The 17496-nt window shown below is 40.1% G+C and overlaps 1 protein-coding gene across 8 annotated transcripts in view; it reads right to left on the bottom strand.

Moving 5' to 3' along the window:
* The window catches only part of TTC7B (tetratricopeptide repeat domain 7B), a 322836-nt gene that overhangs the window by 201854 nt on the left and 103486 nt on the right, over positions 1-17496 (bottom strand). For 6 of the 8 annotated variants that reach the window (XM_037900827.2, XM_037900831.2, XM_037900828.2 and 3 more), the window contains 2 exons: positions 11651-11729; positions 4140-4312 (listed from right to left, as the gene is read on the bottom strand). The exons of 1 other annotated variant lie outside the window; for it this stretch is intronic. In XM_037900827.2, coding sequence (XP_037756755.1) covers positions 4140-4312; positions 11651-11729 — 252 coding nt within the window. Of the gene's footprint in view, positions 1-4139; positions 4313-11177; positions 11285-11650; positions 11730-17496 lie in introns of those variants that run through there. One more of the 8 variants, XM_037900832.1, reaches the window with a different exon arrangement.

Genomic DNA, 17496 nt, shown 5'->3' on the forward strand with positions numbered 1-17496 from the left:
CTAAATTCTGGACACAATGGCATGCAGACAAACACGTATAAAGTCTCTCTGCTGAACTGGAGTCAAAAGGGACTTTTCACTATTGAGTTGTAGTCCCTACCCGTGGAACAGAGACACAGCTATCTTTACTGCAAAGAAAATCCCATTGTATGACTAGCCCTTAAGGAGCCAATCATCGAGATGGGGGGAGATGATTATTCCCACTCAATCTAGGTGAGTGGCCATCACTACAGGGACTTTCAGGAATACCCTTGAGGAAGAGGAGCACTTGGCACTGGAAGTCATCCTGGCCAACCATAAAACAAAGGCGCCTGTTCTGAGAGGAATGTATCATAATTAAAAGGAAATGTCCTAGATGTTCAGGGCCACAAACCAATCCCTGGAATCTAATGATGGAATTATAGCTACAAGAATTACTATCCTGAATTTTTCCATTTTTACAAAAGTGATAGTTACTATCTGAAATCTAAAATTGGTCTCCATCCTCATTTCTTTTGGGGACCAGAAAATATTTGGAATAGAATCACTTCCCTCTGTGCTGGACCAGAACTGATTCTATGGCTCCTGTGCACAGGAGGGAGAGGAATTCCTGTCTCAGCAATTCCTGTCTGTGAGATGCGTCCCTGAGAAGGAGCATGAAAGGAGGGTGGCATGGAGGAACAGAGGTAAAATGGCTGGAGTAAATCAATGTTATACCTTCCAAAATCCATTTGTTGGCTACGATCTGCTCCCATGAAGGTCAAAAGCAGAAGAGACCATTTCCAAAGGGTAGGTAGAATGATGCAGATGAAGATACCGATAAAGGGGATCTTCTGCACCCTCAACTGAACCATCAAAATTGCTGTTTCAATGAGGAGGAGGGCTGGGTGGTAGTAGTGGATGTGGTAGGCAGCCTCTTTTTCTGATTTCTTGGTCTCTTTTTGGGTGGCTTGGCAGACTTATGGAAAACAGGAAACTGGGCGTGGAGGAATCTCTGAACCATCTGTGATCCACTAAATTTTCTTTTGTTCACGGATGTGTAGATCCCAAGAGACCGGAGTGCAGCCCTTAAATTCTTCAAAGTGTGCAAGGATTCATCTGTGGACTCACCGAAGTGCATAAATCTGTTGAAAAGAAGGTCTTCTACAATAAGTTGGATCCCCCTGGGAAATCCTTATAGTTGCAGCCAAAATGCTTCACACATGATGATAGCAGTGGAAACAGAGCAGGCTGCAGTGTTGGCTGCATCTTGTCCTTGCTAGGAGCTGACCTTCCCCTGTGATGGCCTGAAATTTTTCCCATGGTTTGAGAGGGAGATGTTCAATAAAAGCATTATATTTACTGCAGTTGGTGTAATTACACTTTGCCATCAGAGCTGGGCAATTCATAATCCTAAATCATAGCGTCACAGAGGAGTAGCTCTTACAACCAAAGAGGTCCAAGCGCTTTTAGCCCTTATCGTAAGGTGTTGTCTGCCATGCTCGTTGATGGCTTCCACAAACAAAGAATTAGGCGGAGGATGTGTAAATAAAAACTCATTGTTTTGCTAGGATGTAACACTTTTTGTCAGCTAGTCTGCATGTAATCAGTACTATAGCAGGAGTCTGACAGATGTCTGGTGGATTCAAGCAGAGCCTTGTTCACCAGCAAGGCCACTCAACCAAAAGTTGTCATGTGGAGAATGTCTAAAATCTTATGGTGAGCATCTTGGACCTCCTCCAGGGGATTTTGGAGTGAATTGTTAATCCATTTATTAAATTCTTGAAGCCATTTAAAATTCTCTGCATAAGGTGGTGAGGGAGGCATCACAGCCTCATGAGGTGAAGGGGAGGAGACATTAGTTTGTGTTGTTACCTCCTTATCAGCTGTAACCTCCTGCTCCTCAAAAGATTCCCACTTGAGGAGGGAGAGATGGGGCGGAGACTGTCTCTTTCAGGATGATCCCCATGTGAATAGATGGGAGCTCTCGAAACTTGCTGACTACAGGCAGCTCACGGGTTCCAGTATGGTCAGTGAGAGGGAATCACAAAAGTAGAAGCAGTGGTGTCTAATCCTGATCATACCAGATCGGATGAGAGGGAACACAAGATTGCCTCACCTTAGGAACCTCACCTTTGTGAAGGCATCAGGAGAGGTGTCTCTATGCTGGTAAGTAGTTGACCCCTGCTTTAATACCCAAAGGGATTTACTTATTATCCAAAACCCCCTGAGGGAGAACCCCTCAAGAAGGGAAGCCAGAGGAAAGGGGTATGTAACCAAATAAACCCAAGAAAATAAATGAAGGAATTATATAACTAAACTAAATAAAAAACTAAAGTAAACTAAATCAAAACTAAACTAGACCTAGACAGCCCAAAGGGCTGAAGGCTAACTACTGCTAAAAAGGGGCATACCAAATGCTCTGTATCAGGATATAAGGTGGTTGAGAAGGTACAGACGGTGGCTCCCCCATACAAGTCTATATGTCCTAAGTATAGGGCACAAGGAGGTGGAATGCATGCACAGGCCGAACTTGAGCTGCTACCTAAAATCTCCAATCAAGGGTGCCTGGGGCATGTGCACTCCTGAAGTAAAGTGGAGCACACATAGGGACGCTACTTGAAAAACTGTTACCTTTGAAGAGAAAAATTAAGTTCCAGAAAATAGTTATCCACATTCATTACATTACTAGCAGTGATCAGGACAGAAGGAATGAGACATGAGGAAGTGGAAATAATGTTCTTCAAGTCGTGAAGGTGGGGGTTTTTTGGGATGGGGAGGGGGAGAAATCAAAGCTAAACGCAAATCAGCACAGAGAGCCATGTAATACCATACCACTTGCTTGACTACGTGGAAGAAAAGCAAACTCAACAACGAGCTGACACGGCAGAGAAATGCCAGGGTTGGCTTAAGAGGATTAAGAGGCAGCTGCCTTGGGAAATATACTCCCTGTGTAAAGTGCTATAAATGTTTTTCAAATCTGTCACTGAGATATAATGAATCTCCCTATTGCTTTCTCTATCATTGCTTTCTCTAATGCGAGAGAATATAGAGGTCTAGAAACAGCGCACAAATTGTACAGCTTTAATACCTAAAGGGATTTACTTGTTATCTGGTTTGCAGGACAAAACACACAATCCTGCCTCCACACCTTCAATTTTTTTTCTAAAAAGGAGCAAATAGCAATTTTGTAGTTTCAAACCATCCAGAGAGAAATCCTGCCTTTCCCAAGGGAGCTGCTCAAACTGTGGATGTCAAGAGCAGTGGAGTGGTACATGACAAGATAGCTCAAGGTGGGGGGAAGACACACTGCCAGGCTCACTGTAATCACCTATGTACCCCAGCTAATGTGTGCTACTGACCACAGCATGTGTACTAGTTAAACTGAACCCATAAACCTCCACTTCTCTGATAAATGATGTTATAAGCACCTGTAGTTCTAGAACCAGGAACCATGGAGGTTCTTGGCCAGTGTCACTTCTGTATCGCCATCAGAGCTCAGGCCAGGCTGCTGTTGGTGGACCATGTGAAGCTAGACACTGCAGGAAGTATCGCCCAGTGGGGCTTGAGTGGCATCTCACCCATGTAGTACATTGATTGGCCCATCCTGGTATATAAACCAAGAATCCATTACCCACTGCAGTCGGAGCAATGATACAGACTACATGCATGCTTCCACTCCAGACCTTGCCTTACTGTGAACCTCCAACTCAGGCACTCACCTCCTGTCTATAACCTGGAGCCTGACCCTGCCTTATTGGTATCCAGACCTGGCTCAACCCTGTCACCACTACTTCCCTTCTGCTTGCAACTGAGTGCCTGACCCTGACTTGCTGGTATCCTGATTTGGCTCAATCCCAACTTCACTACCCATCACCTGACCACAACTTGGTAATTGACCAGTGCACACTCGCTGCCCATGGCCCAGCCCTGACAGATATGCTGGCTAGCTGGGTAGCCAGGCTCCCTTCCTGTAGTGGGCTCTGCAGCATTAGGAAAAGGTTCTACTCTTCTGCTTTCTGAGAAAACGGAATCCCCTACCTTTCTCCCCAACAGTATAAGATAGGACTGTGCCCTTATTGAAATGCCTCTTTCCTCGTCAATAATATAATTAAGATATTTAATTAATAGAACAATGATAATTAGAAAACCAGCAGTGATATGAAGAACTCATTCCATACTTTTCTCCAGTGTACACCCGGGGTCTTCTGCTAAGTGCATAATTTTTAGTATTTGAGCCTTTCCGGAGTGGATCATCAAGAGGTGACTGGTGAGGAGGGTCTTCCAGTGGATTCCAGTAACTCTGTTCAGACATACCTCGTAACAAAATTTCCGCTAACTGCCTGGCTATTGTCTGTGAAAGAAAAACAGAAAAATATTTTCTCCCAGAAATGCTGAACAGGAAGTCTTCAAAAAACTGGGATTTTGTCAAATGAGGACTAAGTCACGTTCAATATGATTTTGCTCAAAAAGGTTTCTATTCTCAGACTATTCATTATAGAGAATTCCCATCTTCCTTTATTTTTTTGCTTCATGCAAAAAGTGAACAAACAAGATGACCTGACCACCACATATTTTTCCATTGGCCTGAAAAAACTCAGAATGCCCTGCACACCAGGAATGAAAGGCACAATGTACAGTTTGCGTCTGTACAAGACTACAACAAAAAGCTTTCAAACCTGTTTGACAGAACTTTAATGGGTAAATCCCAGATATTTGAAGAATCCTATCAAAATATGCTAATATACCTAAAAATTAGTTAAATTCAGGTGTGTTTTCTATTATTCTACATTACAGTCATTACTGCCAAGAAGGCTTAATTTGAGTCCTTAACTTCATCAATTCAAACCCAGTAAAAATGCAATTTTCTATTAAAATTACATGTTTTGGTTTACAGGACCTGAAATTTTAGTTCCTTTGTATAATATGTGATACAGGAGGGCCAGGGAGAGTGGTAGAGGGGAAATATAAGCCCTAGACTAATTAAGGCGTGGCTGCCTGTAGACTAGGGAGGGTTGAGACAGGTTAATTGGAGCACCTGTAGTCAATTAAGGCCCTGTTAGGAACCTAATAAAACCCCCTGCTTCAGGCAGTCAGAGAGGAGAAGGAAGGTGGAGCTTGGAGGAGTGTTGTAAAATTTGAAAGACCAGAGAACCAAAGTAAGGGAGACCCTGCTGCAGCAGGGGAGGGAGACTCCCTCCCCCAGTGTCTAAGGACCGAAGGTACCCCACCCAAGGGGGAAGAGGGTCAGGACCCAGGCCCCTCCCCCGCTTCCCTCCTCTACCACCTTCCCGAGCCACTAGCGGGGACCTCAGCGCCCCAAGAGCAGGGGCGAGAGGTGGCATCTTAGCCCCCCACCAAGAAAAGCACAGGACCCACAATACTAACATCGGCCATCTTGTCACAAATATCAATAATTTTGCCATCAAGCTGTGCACATAGGAACAAGTGTTTACACAGATTAGCTATCACCATTGCCCTCATCTTTCTGTTCTCTATGTCCTCTTCTACAAACATGTATGCACGAAGTAGTTTTACATATGCAAGTAATTCCATTAAACTCCATTTGATTATTAATATGTATAAGTGTATGAGTATCAGGGCCTTAGACTAAATTTTTTGTGATGGGACAATGTCTCCCTATGTGCTGAAACGGTGCCTGCCACAATGCAGCCTCAACCCTGATTGGGCCCTCTCATTGCTCCGACAATACAAATAGTAGCTGTGACAGATATCGCATGCAATATCTTTGGGGACCACTGCATTAAACTTATGAATGGTTTATGTATGATTCTATTCTGCTCTGTGGGGGACAGTTATTACAGCTCCTACAGGAACTAAAAATATTAGGGGGCAATTACCTCGGGATAGTAAACAACTAAGCACCACCTGTTGGGGTGATTTCGTATATGGTTCAGGCTGGGTTTTCTGAGACCAAGAGACAAAAATAGAATTTAGGATATATAAAGCCTGAGTTTAAACTGACTGGGGGCTTCATTTAGAGTAAGAAAATGGACAAAACTGTCCAAGGGAGACCCCAACCCTTACTGAAGAGATGTTGGCCTACCAGACTCCCCATGTGGAAGATGAACAGTTTCTGGTACATTCAGTAGAGTGAAAGAACTTGTATTGTTTAAGTATTTCCTCTGTGATGCTTTATCCTAAGAATAAATAGCACACTGCTCCTTCTCAGCAGAGTCTAACTTATAACCTCTGCAATATACTGCTCAGAGCCCTTGGAGAGAAAGCACAGCTTCAGTGCTGGCCTTCAGGCAGAATGACTTCCTGGGGATATCACAGTGTAAGGCAGGGGGCGGTGCAGCCTTATAACCCCTGGTCAGGAGGGAGAGAGTGTCTCCACCCAGAAGTAATGGCTGGGGTCCTGAAACCTTGAGTGCCCTTGAAGGTCCATGGAGTGGGAATGCAGTATAGTTACCCCTGAATTGTGACAGCAGCACTAGCAACAAACACTGCCAGCTTTGAATCAGATGTTTATCTTGATTGCCCTCCTCCCCCGCCCCAGAAATCCTAAACAGTATAACAGAGCTTAACTTCCGTAAAAGAAGGAATCTGACAGTATATTATGATCACCATGCAAGGAAATTAATTCCTGTATTCTTCCCCAAATAAAATCTCAGTGGGCTTTTAATATCCATAAAAATATAACTCAAATTGCATCACCACCACAATATGTAGACTAAAGGTTTTTAATCCCTTTGTTATTTTTCAAGAGCTCAATAAAATGGCCTTTGTTGAACTCTTGCTGCAATAGCTTTCATTGTGTTATATATATTTTACTTCAAAAAGAGAACTAATTTATTCCCCTGGTAATTTCTATGTAGACTGAAAATAAAACATTTGAAGAATAAATTTGTTTTAAAAAAACCCCAAACTACATATTCTCATTTGTCTTCCTGCATACCACAAAACTATTAAAAATTGTTAAAAATTCTGTTCTCCCTGATCATTGAAGAAACTCACAAATAAAATATTAACATGAAAAATCTACCTCCAAACAAGTTCAAGTGAACATCAGTGAAATAGTTCATAAGAGACAGAGAACATAAAAAAGGTTTGTTTTTTGGCCAAAATGTTCTGGGTACTGTATATCTCTATTTCTCCAGCTTAAAATAAAGAACATAAGAATGGGCATACTGGGTCAGACCAAAGGTCCATCCAGGCCAGTATTCTGTCTGCCAACAGTTTCCAACAACAGCTGCCCCAGAGGGAGTGAACCTAACAGGTAATGATCAAGTGATCTCTCTCCTGCCATCTATCTCCACCCTCTGACAAACAGAGGCTAGGGAACACCATTCCTTACACATCCTGGCTAATAGCCATTAATGGACAACCTCCATGAATTTATCTAGTTCTCTTTTAAACCCTGTTCTAGTCCTATCCTTCAAAATCTCCTCAGGCAAGGAGTTCCACAGGTTGACTGTGCGCTGTGTGAAGAAGAACTTGCTTTTATTTGTTTTAAACCTGCTGTCCATTAATTTTATTTGGTGGCCCTAGTTCTTATATTATGGGAACAAGTAAATAACTTTTCCTTATTCACTTTCTCCACACCACTCATGATGTTATATACCTCTATCATATCCCCCCTTAGTGTCCTCTTTTCCAAGCTGAAAAGTCCTAGCCTCTTTAATCTCTCCTCATATGGGACCCATTCCAAACCCCTAATCATTTTAGTTGCCTTTCTCTGAACCTTTTCTAATACCAGTATATCTTTTTTGAGGAGACCACATCTGTACACAGTATTCAAGATGTGGGCATACCATGGATTTATATAAGTGCAATAAGATATTCTCTCTCTTATTCTCTACCCCTTTTTAAATGATTCCTAACATCCTGTTCGCTTTTTTGACTGCTGCTGTGCACTGCATGGATGTCTTCAGAGAACTATCCACGATGACTCCAAGATCTCTTTTCTGATTAGTTGTAGCTAAATTAGGCCCCATCATATTGTATGTATAGTCGGGGTTATTTTTTCCAATGTGCATTACTTTGAAATTTATCCACATTAAATTTCATTTGCCATTTTGTTGCCCAATCACTTAGTTTTGTGAGATCTTTTTGACGTTCTTCACAGTCTGCTTTGGTCTTAAGTATCTTGAGCAGTTTAGTTTCGTCTGCAAACTTTGCCACCTCACTGTTTACCCCTTTCTCCAGATCATTTATGAATAAGTTGAATAGGATTGGTCCTAGGACTGACCCTTGGGAAACATCACTAGTTACCCCTCTGTATTCCGAAAATTTACCTTTTATTCCTACCCTTTGTTCCCTGTCTTTTAACCAGTTCTCAATCCATGAAAGGATCTTCCCTCTTATCCCATGACAACTTAATTTACATAAGAGCCTTTGGTGAGGGACCTTGTCAAAGGCTTTCTGGAAATTTAAGTACACTATGTCCACTGGATCCTCCTTGTCCACATATTTGTTGACCCCCTCAAAGAACTATAATAGATTAGTAAGACATGATTTCCCTTTACAGAAACCATGTTGACTTTTGCGCAACAATTTATGTTCTTCTATGTGTCTGACAATTTTATTCTTTACTATTGTTTCAACTAATTTGCCCGGTACTAACGTCAGACTTACCAGTCTGTAATTGCTGGGATCACCTCTAGAGCCCTTTTTAAATATTGGCGTTACATTAGCTATCTTCCAGTCATTGGCTACAGAAGCTGATTTAAAGGACATAGTTAATAGTTCCGCAATTTCACATTTGAGTTCTTTAAAACTCTTGGGTGAATGCCATCTGGTCCCGGTGACTTGTTACTGTTAAGTTTATCAATTAATTCCAAAACCTCCTCTAACGACACTTCAATCTGTGACAATTCCTCAGATTTGTCACTTACAAAGGACGGCTCAGTTTGGGAATCTCCCTGACATCCTCAGCTGTGAAAACTGAAGCAAAGAATTAATTTAGTTTCTCCACAATAACTTTATCGTCTTTAAGTGCTCCTTTTGTATCTCGATCCTCCAGGGGCCCCACTGGTTGTTTAGCAGGCTTCCTGCTTCTGATGTACTTAAAAAACATTTTGTTATTACCTTTTGAGTTTTTGGCTAGCTGTTCTTCAAACTCCTTTTTGGCTTTTCTTATTACATTTTTACACTTAATTTGGCAGTGTTTATGCTCCTTTCTATTTACCTCACTAGGATTTGACATCCACTTTTTAAAAGATGCCTTTTTATCTCTCACTGTTTCTTTTACATGGTTGTTAAGCCATGGTGGCTCTTTTTTAGTTTTTACTGTGTTTTTTAATTTGGGGTATACATTTAAGTTGGGCCTCTATTATGGTGTCTTTGAGAAGTGTCCATGCAGCTTGCACGGATTTCACTCTAGTCACTGTACCTTTTAATTTCTGTTTAACTAACCTTCTCATTTTTGCACAGTTCCCCTTTCTGAAATTAAATGCCATAGTGTTGGGCTGCTGAGGTGTTCTTCCCACCATAGGAATGTTAAATGTTATTAGATTATGGTCACTATTTCCAAGTGGTGCCGTTATAGTTACCTCTTGGATCAGATCCTGCGCTCCACTCAGGACTAAATCGAGAACTGTCTCTCCCCTTGTGGGTTCCTGTACCAGCTGCTCCAAGAAGCAGTCATTTAAGGTAATGAGAAATTTTGTCTCTGCATTTTGTCCTGAGGTGACATGTATCCAGTCCATATGGGGATAACTGAAATCTGCCACTGTTATTGAGTTCTTTATTTTGGTAGCCTCTCTAATCTCCCTTAGCATTTCATAGTCACTATCACTGTCCTGGTCAGGTGGTCGACAATAGATCCCTACTGTTATATTCTTATTAGAGAATGGAATTACTATCCATAGAGATTTTAGGGAACATGTGGATTCATTTAAGATTTTTACTTCATTTGATTCTACATTTTCTTTCACATATAGTGCGACACCCTCCTCCCCCGCCCTCGCACGACCTGTTCTGTCCTTCCGATATATTTTGTACCCCAGAAGGATTGTGCCAAAAAGACTGTCTTAGATCCAAAACTATCAGCTTAATCCCTTTCTAAATGCTTTATACATATGTGTATTAGCTACATATGACCCTGGATGACAGTGTTGAAAAATTCTGAATTTTGGAGTCTTAGAAGTGGTAAAGTGGACTGCTATAGAAATGGGACAACCTCAGCATCTGTACAAGAGTTGTCAGCATTTCTTAGCAACAGATGGTTAGCCACTGAGCCAGAAGTGTCACTGTATGAGTGACATCTTTCATTTTTTGATCCTTGTAACGTAAGAAACCTACCTTCCATTTCTTATTGTTCTATTTACACTTTTTACATGGAATATTACTGGCCTCCTTTAAATGTCTAATATTTCACCATTTATGAAAAATGTGGTTTTTGAGATCTCATTAAAAAAAGCTAACTGATTTTCTAATGGTGTTTTGGAAGTTTTGGAGAGACTATACTAGAACTCTTGTCTAGGACGTCTGTAAAAATGGTTTAGAACAACAAAAGACAAAATTGCAAAGAGTCCTATGGCACCTTATAGACTAACAGACATATTGGAGCATAAGCTTTCGTGGGTGAATACCCACTTCGTCAGATGCATGTAGTGAAAATTTCCAGAGGCAGGTATAAATATGCAAGCAAGAATCAGGCGAGGGATAACAATTGAACTAACAATCAGGGTTAGTTCAATCAGGGAGGATGAGACCCTCTTCTAGCAGTTGAGGTGGTGGACGTGCAGGTGAATGAACTGGTGATGGTGTGGCTGATCTGGTTAGGCCCTGTGATGGTGTCGCTGGTACAACCGCATTTGCTCCAACCCCTCAGACAGAGACCAACACCTACAAGATCTTCACCAAGCATTCTCAAACTACAATACCCACACGAGGAATAAGGAAACAGATCAACAAAGCCAGACGTGTACCCAGAAGCCTCCTGCTGCAAGACAAGCCCAAGAAAGAAACCAACAGAACTCCACTGGCCATCACATACAGTCCTCAGCCTCTGGAAATTTCCACTACATGCATCCGACGAAGTGGGTATTCACCCACAAAAGCTTATGCTCCAATACGTCTGTTAGTCTATAAGGTGCCACAGGACTCTTTGCCGCTTTTACAGATCCAGACTAACATGGCTACCCCTCTGATAAAAGACAAAATGCATTATAATGAGTGTTGCATATCCCTTATTCTTATCTGAAAACTTTTGATTTATATTTGTTAACACTTGTTTAGTGAATGCTTACTTGATATGGATATGGATATGAACCTCCTTTATGGGTTCTCTTTTTTGAAGAAGTTTTATGGGAGAGAAGAGGTAATTTACATGACAATGGAACTCAAAGTCAGTATTCTGGAAAAACAAAAACAAACAGTGCAGAACCCTAAGAGTGATGAAACAATGCCTCTGCGGAACTGAAATACAGTAAAGTTCATTAGACATTTATCATGGTTCCAAGCCTAATTCATTTTACACAACAACTAGATAAAGAAGGAGAGAAGGGAAGTCAGATGAATGGAGAGAAGGGAAGAAAGACGGCTGATCAAACAGTCTCTTCTGTTTTTACTAATTATTTTAATCCCAAATTTTGCAAAATTGTATAGGTTTTAGTAACGAATAGACTACAGTGCTGTAATCTGATTTGTTTGCCTCTGTAATAAATGTATGTTTATCATTTATACATTTAGATTTTAAGCAATGTAAGTTTGTAAAACTCACCATTCGTAGATTTTGTGTAGTTCTTGTTTCAACAGCTCTTAGAATCTCTCTAAATCTACCAACTCCTCTTGTCAAGTTCCTGTACACACACACACACACACACACAGAGAATTTGACAGTATTCCCATCCCAGTGCTTAGCAGTATTTTATACACAGTTTTCTAGTTGTTAGTCAAATCCATACAAGCAATTTTTTTCCTGCTGTAATATTCATTATCTAAAAAAAAATTTCATTTGGCAGGTAGCCCTGTCACTGTGGGTCACAGCAAAGAACCAAATAATAAAACATAACTTTGCAAAAATAATAGGTAGCTCAAGAGAGTAAGAAAATTAAGGATATTGTATGATAGAAGGGATATAAGAGGAAAAACTGATTTAAATCATTATTTAAAAGCAAAACTGATATACTACACAAAGCTTCAAACACTAATACTTGGAAAAATCAATTTAATTTCAGTAGCTTCTCTTCCTTTGTTTAACCCACATAATAGTAAAATTTTCCAACTCCTTTTATTTACAAAAACATTTCTAGAGAATTTAGACATAGGAGACCAAGCTGTACGGTTAGAGCAGAAGACTGGGAGGCAGGAAATCAGAGTTCCATTTTTGACTCTGCAAATGACTTCCTATGTGACCTTGTACAACTCATTTAATTTCTTTGTGTCTCAACTTCTTCACTTAATACTTAAATCATTTTTGACAAGAGACGTGAAAACATGAGATGAAAAGCACTATATACATGCAGAGTAGCAGTATTCTTAATCCGAACTTTTCTCCAAAACAGTCTGGAAATACAACATTCTGCACCCATGCCAACTAACTTGTAAATGTTTCTCTTCTCTCATCATTTGGACAGTTCTCTCTGCTATTTTCCCAGTTTTCAATATATTAAGATTTTTTTATGATATTAACAACCCATTTATTACAACACAGCTTGACTTCCAAATGAGCTGGTGAAAGACTGGGTCAGCATTTACTGACTCAGCCAGCTGAGTTCTGCAGTCTCAAGCATATATTATACTAAAATCGTTTTGTTATTTGCTCTGATTAAGTTTCAAATCAGATAATGGATACTCAATAAAAAAGTGCTTTGCATTAACTCAGAGCTGTGGTCATCTCATATGGAATTGCATGTTAAAGCAATATGACAGTGTATAAATCATATAACGGAACTTTAAAGGAAAAAAAGATAATTATGCATCACCTGCATTGTTTATCGATGAAGACTTCATATACATGTTTCACAAGCATTTATTACAATCACAACAAAAGTTTTGCAATATTACATATGAGTACATAAAATTAGAGTGTTTAAATATATTTGGGATAGCAAATACAAGCCCATCATCATAATGAGAACAATTTTCTTTAGATATATTGAAATCTGAAATTTACTTTGTGCAAAGGAGTCCCCATTTTAACTGCACAGTGACTGGAGTCAGATTGTTTTTTCAGCAAGGGGTCTTCAACTGTGGGACTTGTTTCATCAGAACCTGATTTTTTTTTCCTTTTAGGGTTACATTGCAAAGCTTACCTGTTCTTCCTGGACTCTGTGTGGAAAAGGATGAGCAAACATACCCATTCTGTGTACATCAAGGATTTCAGGCTCTAGGGCAGTTTCTCTCAAATGCAGCCACCATGGCCACATGTGGCCACAGCCTCTGGTGTGATGATGAGGTGGGGATAAGCAGTAGCCCCCCTCCCCTGAGGCTGCCAGCAGGTGCTGGTCCCTACCCCCTTCTGGAGCCCCAAACACTGTAGGAGCAGGCAACCAGTGAGATTATTCCACTTTCCCAGGGCGGTGGGGCTCAGGCTTCAGCCCTGGAGTGGGCGGCAGGTTCTAGCCGTGCAGCAGTGGGCTCCATCTCCCAGCTGCTGGGCTTCGGGCTCTGTCCCCCCATATTGCCTCTGACCCCACTGCCTCCTCCTTCCCCCAGCTTTGCAGTGGGACCCCAGGCTCAGAACCCCCACCATCGCCCTGACCCCAGCTGCCTCCTCGGGCCCTCCACCCAGCTCCCCCATCATCCCTGCCCCCCCCATCCAGGGCTTAATTTGTCCTCCAGCTTGCCAGGGCTGAGTAAGTCTGCTGTGAAAAGTGACATTAACAAATATACAACTATCAATTATCATAGTAGCAGACTTACTAGCTAGCAAGTCTGAAAAAAAAATCAACCAAAAAAGCAAAACACGCAAAGCACCTTATCTGTGTTTCTATTCTGTTTAGGTTCAGTAAATAATAGAGACAACTGTACATTATTTTTATTATTGAAGTCTGGCAAAACAAAAACAAAAAAACCCCAGCCCCATCATAAATAAATTACAAAGATTTGGACATGTATGTGTGCATAATTATTTGTTTTTCCTAAAGTTAATTAAGTAAATTAGGAAAAATTGTCAGAGCAGCCACCAGCAAGAATTGGTGGCTGCACTCTGAGGCCACCAAAAAATTTGTTGTGAGAACCGCTGCTCTAGGTAACCAATAAGACACGCTTCACCACCAAAATTGACTTGACTTAAAAGGAAAATAAGTTTAATATCAACTACATCCATATAAACCTATGAACAGCTGCTCAAAGTGGATCAGTATCTGATATACCAATTATATGAGAAATAATGATATATTTATGAGAATCAATAATTCCAGACATTGCTGGAGCCTGGTTTTAGGTAAACAGGTAAGAAGATTTATCATGGTTTACAGTTTTGGGTTCAGTAAGCATCTCCTCTAAGAAAAACAATACTTTGTACTTTGACCACCTAAGGGTCCAAATGTTCTTCACATATATTAACAAATAAGATACCTCTGTGAAATAGGCATTACTATACTGATTTTACATGTGAGGAAAATGAGGCACAGAATGTTAGCAGGAAGCACTGCAGCTGTTCAGCATCTTTGAAAATCAGAACATAAAAGATTTTTGCCAAGATCACACACCAAGTCAGTAGCAGAGCCAGGAACAGAATGCAGGGGTCCTGACGCCCAGTCTTCTGTTCTAAATGAGCGTGTGGGGGAGATATGTTGTTGTAGGGGGCACGTTAATTAATCTAGAAATCAAGATGAAAACATAGTCCTAAGAATGAAATACTCTCTATGAATCTGTCAAAAGAGCAGCAGAAAGGATTCAAAACATATAACTCTTTGGAACACTGACTTGTTACAAGAAATGAAATATGGAAACAGCAGAATCTCAGCTAATTCACACTAATTGAAAACCCCATTGCTAATTAGTTAATTTTGAGAATTAGCAAATGTGTGTACAAAAACAAAAGAGATAAATGAACTAAATTCATTTTGTGTTGTATTATGTCATTAATAAAAGCTTTATATATGAAATATATTATTTTGTGTTCTGTACTGTAATCTATAAAAATAATCTTGGAGAAGTGGCATGAGACCTCACTAAATTACTTGCTATTACATCTTTGCTAACCAACAGGAAAAGACTAGAGTGAGAGACAGTCAGATTCTACTGTTTCATGGAAAACACAATAAGGTTGTGTAAGAAAACTGAGAAAATATATAACTAGTGTTTGCTTCATAAAGCATTTAACATTGTTTCACAGCACAAAAACACAGGAATACAATACAATTTAAGTTTTCACAGCATCTCCTATACAAACTATCACAAAGTACAAAGGGATAAATAAATCAAGAAGTGAGCTAAATGCTTTGAGAGGAAAAAATCTGAAGCAAAATTTATCTTTAACAAGGTTTTAGGCTTTCACCTTTAGTAAAGTACATTTCATATATTTGTTAACAGTTTTTACTAGTTTCTTCGGTGCTCAAAGGGAGAGATTTTTTCCCTTAACAGGTACATACTTTCACCAGCAACTTCAAAAAGATGTGGTTTAATTTTAATAGCCCCACCCTTACTGATTTAGAGTTGCAGTGGCAAATGGCAATTTAATTGTGAAAGGTAACATCTGTACAGTGTCTGTAAAGAATGTTGAGATCCCGTGTGAATGAAATGCATTATAAAAGCGAACTCCATTCAACTGTTCAATATACAGAACAGTAACACAACTGTTAACATTCACTCACAACAGACAGAGATTTTCAGTAATTTAAGAATTGGCAACTTGGGGATCTGCATGCACAGATAGTCAGTTCTGTGTCTGGTTGTGTGTGTATGCATACCCCAATATGCACATTAGCTGACAAGAGTCAGGCCTTTCCAACTGTGCATGATTCATTTTTAAAATATAGCCTCAAATTTTATTTTCTGTTTTCAAGCTGCTAGGTAAAGGAAGCTCTACTCTTCCATCTGGACTGGTACTGTTGAATAACTGAAGAACAGTGACTGGAATTTTCAATGAGCTTAAGGGTATTAGGCACCTTGCTCCCACTGAAACTCAGAGAATGGGTAGCTATCTCCCTGAGGGCTGATCAAGACAAAAACTTGCATCAAGACAACAAAAAATGCAAGCAATTTAGTTATTTTGGTTCAAATCCGTGCATGGGCAGGGCAAGTTAGTGTGTACATCACTCCTCAGGCTTCTCTGAAAACCCCAAGCAGTATTCTTCAACTGCTCACAAAACAAAATTAAAAATTAAGAAATCAAAAGATACTCTGTCCACTATTATAAAAAGTACAAAAATGACAAATCCTTAGAATTACATGAACATGTCAATTCCACCTTTGTATAGCAGGAGTCTCCAAACAGAGCACACTACTACCATACATGATAACAAGCTTTGTGGATGGGGGGAAATGATAGATGTGATATATCTTGACTTTAGTCAGGCTTTTGATACTGTCTTCCATGACCCTCTCACAAACAAACTAGGGAAATACAGCCTAGATGGAGCTACTATAATGTGGAAACCATTGTAAAACCATTCCCAGAGAGTACAGTAGAACCTCAGAGTTATGAACACCTCCGGAATGGAGGTTGTTCATAACTCTGAAATGTTCGTAACTCTTGAACAAAACATGGTTGTTCTTTCAAAAGTTTAGAACTGACCACTGACTTAATGCAGCTTTGAAACTTTACAATGCAGAAGAAAAATGCTGCTTTTAACCATCTTAATTGAAATGAAACAAGCTCAGAAAGTTTCCTTATAACTATGGTCATACACAGCATTCGAGGTAACCAAGATATTTCTATTCCATTCAACACTTATAACTGAGTGCCCACCTACTATTAACAAGTTACCAGGGCACATCTAGAGGTTACCATTATACCTACATTAAATGAAACATAATATTCGACATAGAAGCAGCAGAAACTATAAAACACAAGATGGGGTCTTGCTGTCAGTATGATGAAAGACAAATTGCTTTTAAATAAAAGTTAATCCCTTTTGGTTCATCCTTCCTCATTCTCTCCATCTTTGCTTCCCCAACTTTTTTCCCCCTCCTCATTACAGGTATGCAAGGCTCTGTCCTCCAGAAAACCCACAATCTGTCTTGTTTAGATTGTGTTTCAAAATTTAAGTAAGAGGGCATGGCTGAGATAAACCCCAATATAAACACACAGACAAATATATTAATTGTTCTTGAAATACTGCCTCGCTGCCAGGGGAAGAGGGAAAGGGACAAGAGAAAGGATGAAAATGAACCAAATGGTTTCAAAAACGTAAACTGAAAAAACAAACAAACAAACAAGTTTTACCAGAAGAATTTAAAAGTCCTATTTTCTTTTGGAGCGGTGTATGTATGTATGTGGGGAGGGGGTTGTTTTCTGCATCAGGTGAAGTGGGGGAAGAGGCTGAGGTAGCATCTATGTTGCAGGCAAGCACCTTAAAATTTCTGACTATATGAGCCAATCAGAGTAGTGGGATTATAGTAGCCAGAGAAAGATTTGCATATTTACTGTGCGGTTACTGAGAAATAACGATGTAG

This window comes from Chelonia mydas, chromosome 6 (assembly GCF_015237465.2).
Source record: "Chelonia mydas isolate rCheMyd1 chromosome 6, rCheMyd1.pri.v2, whole genome shotgun sequence".
Lineage (NCBI taxonomy): Eukaryota > Metazoa > Chordata > Testudines > Cheloniidae > Chelonia > Chelonia mydas.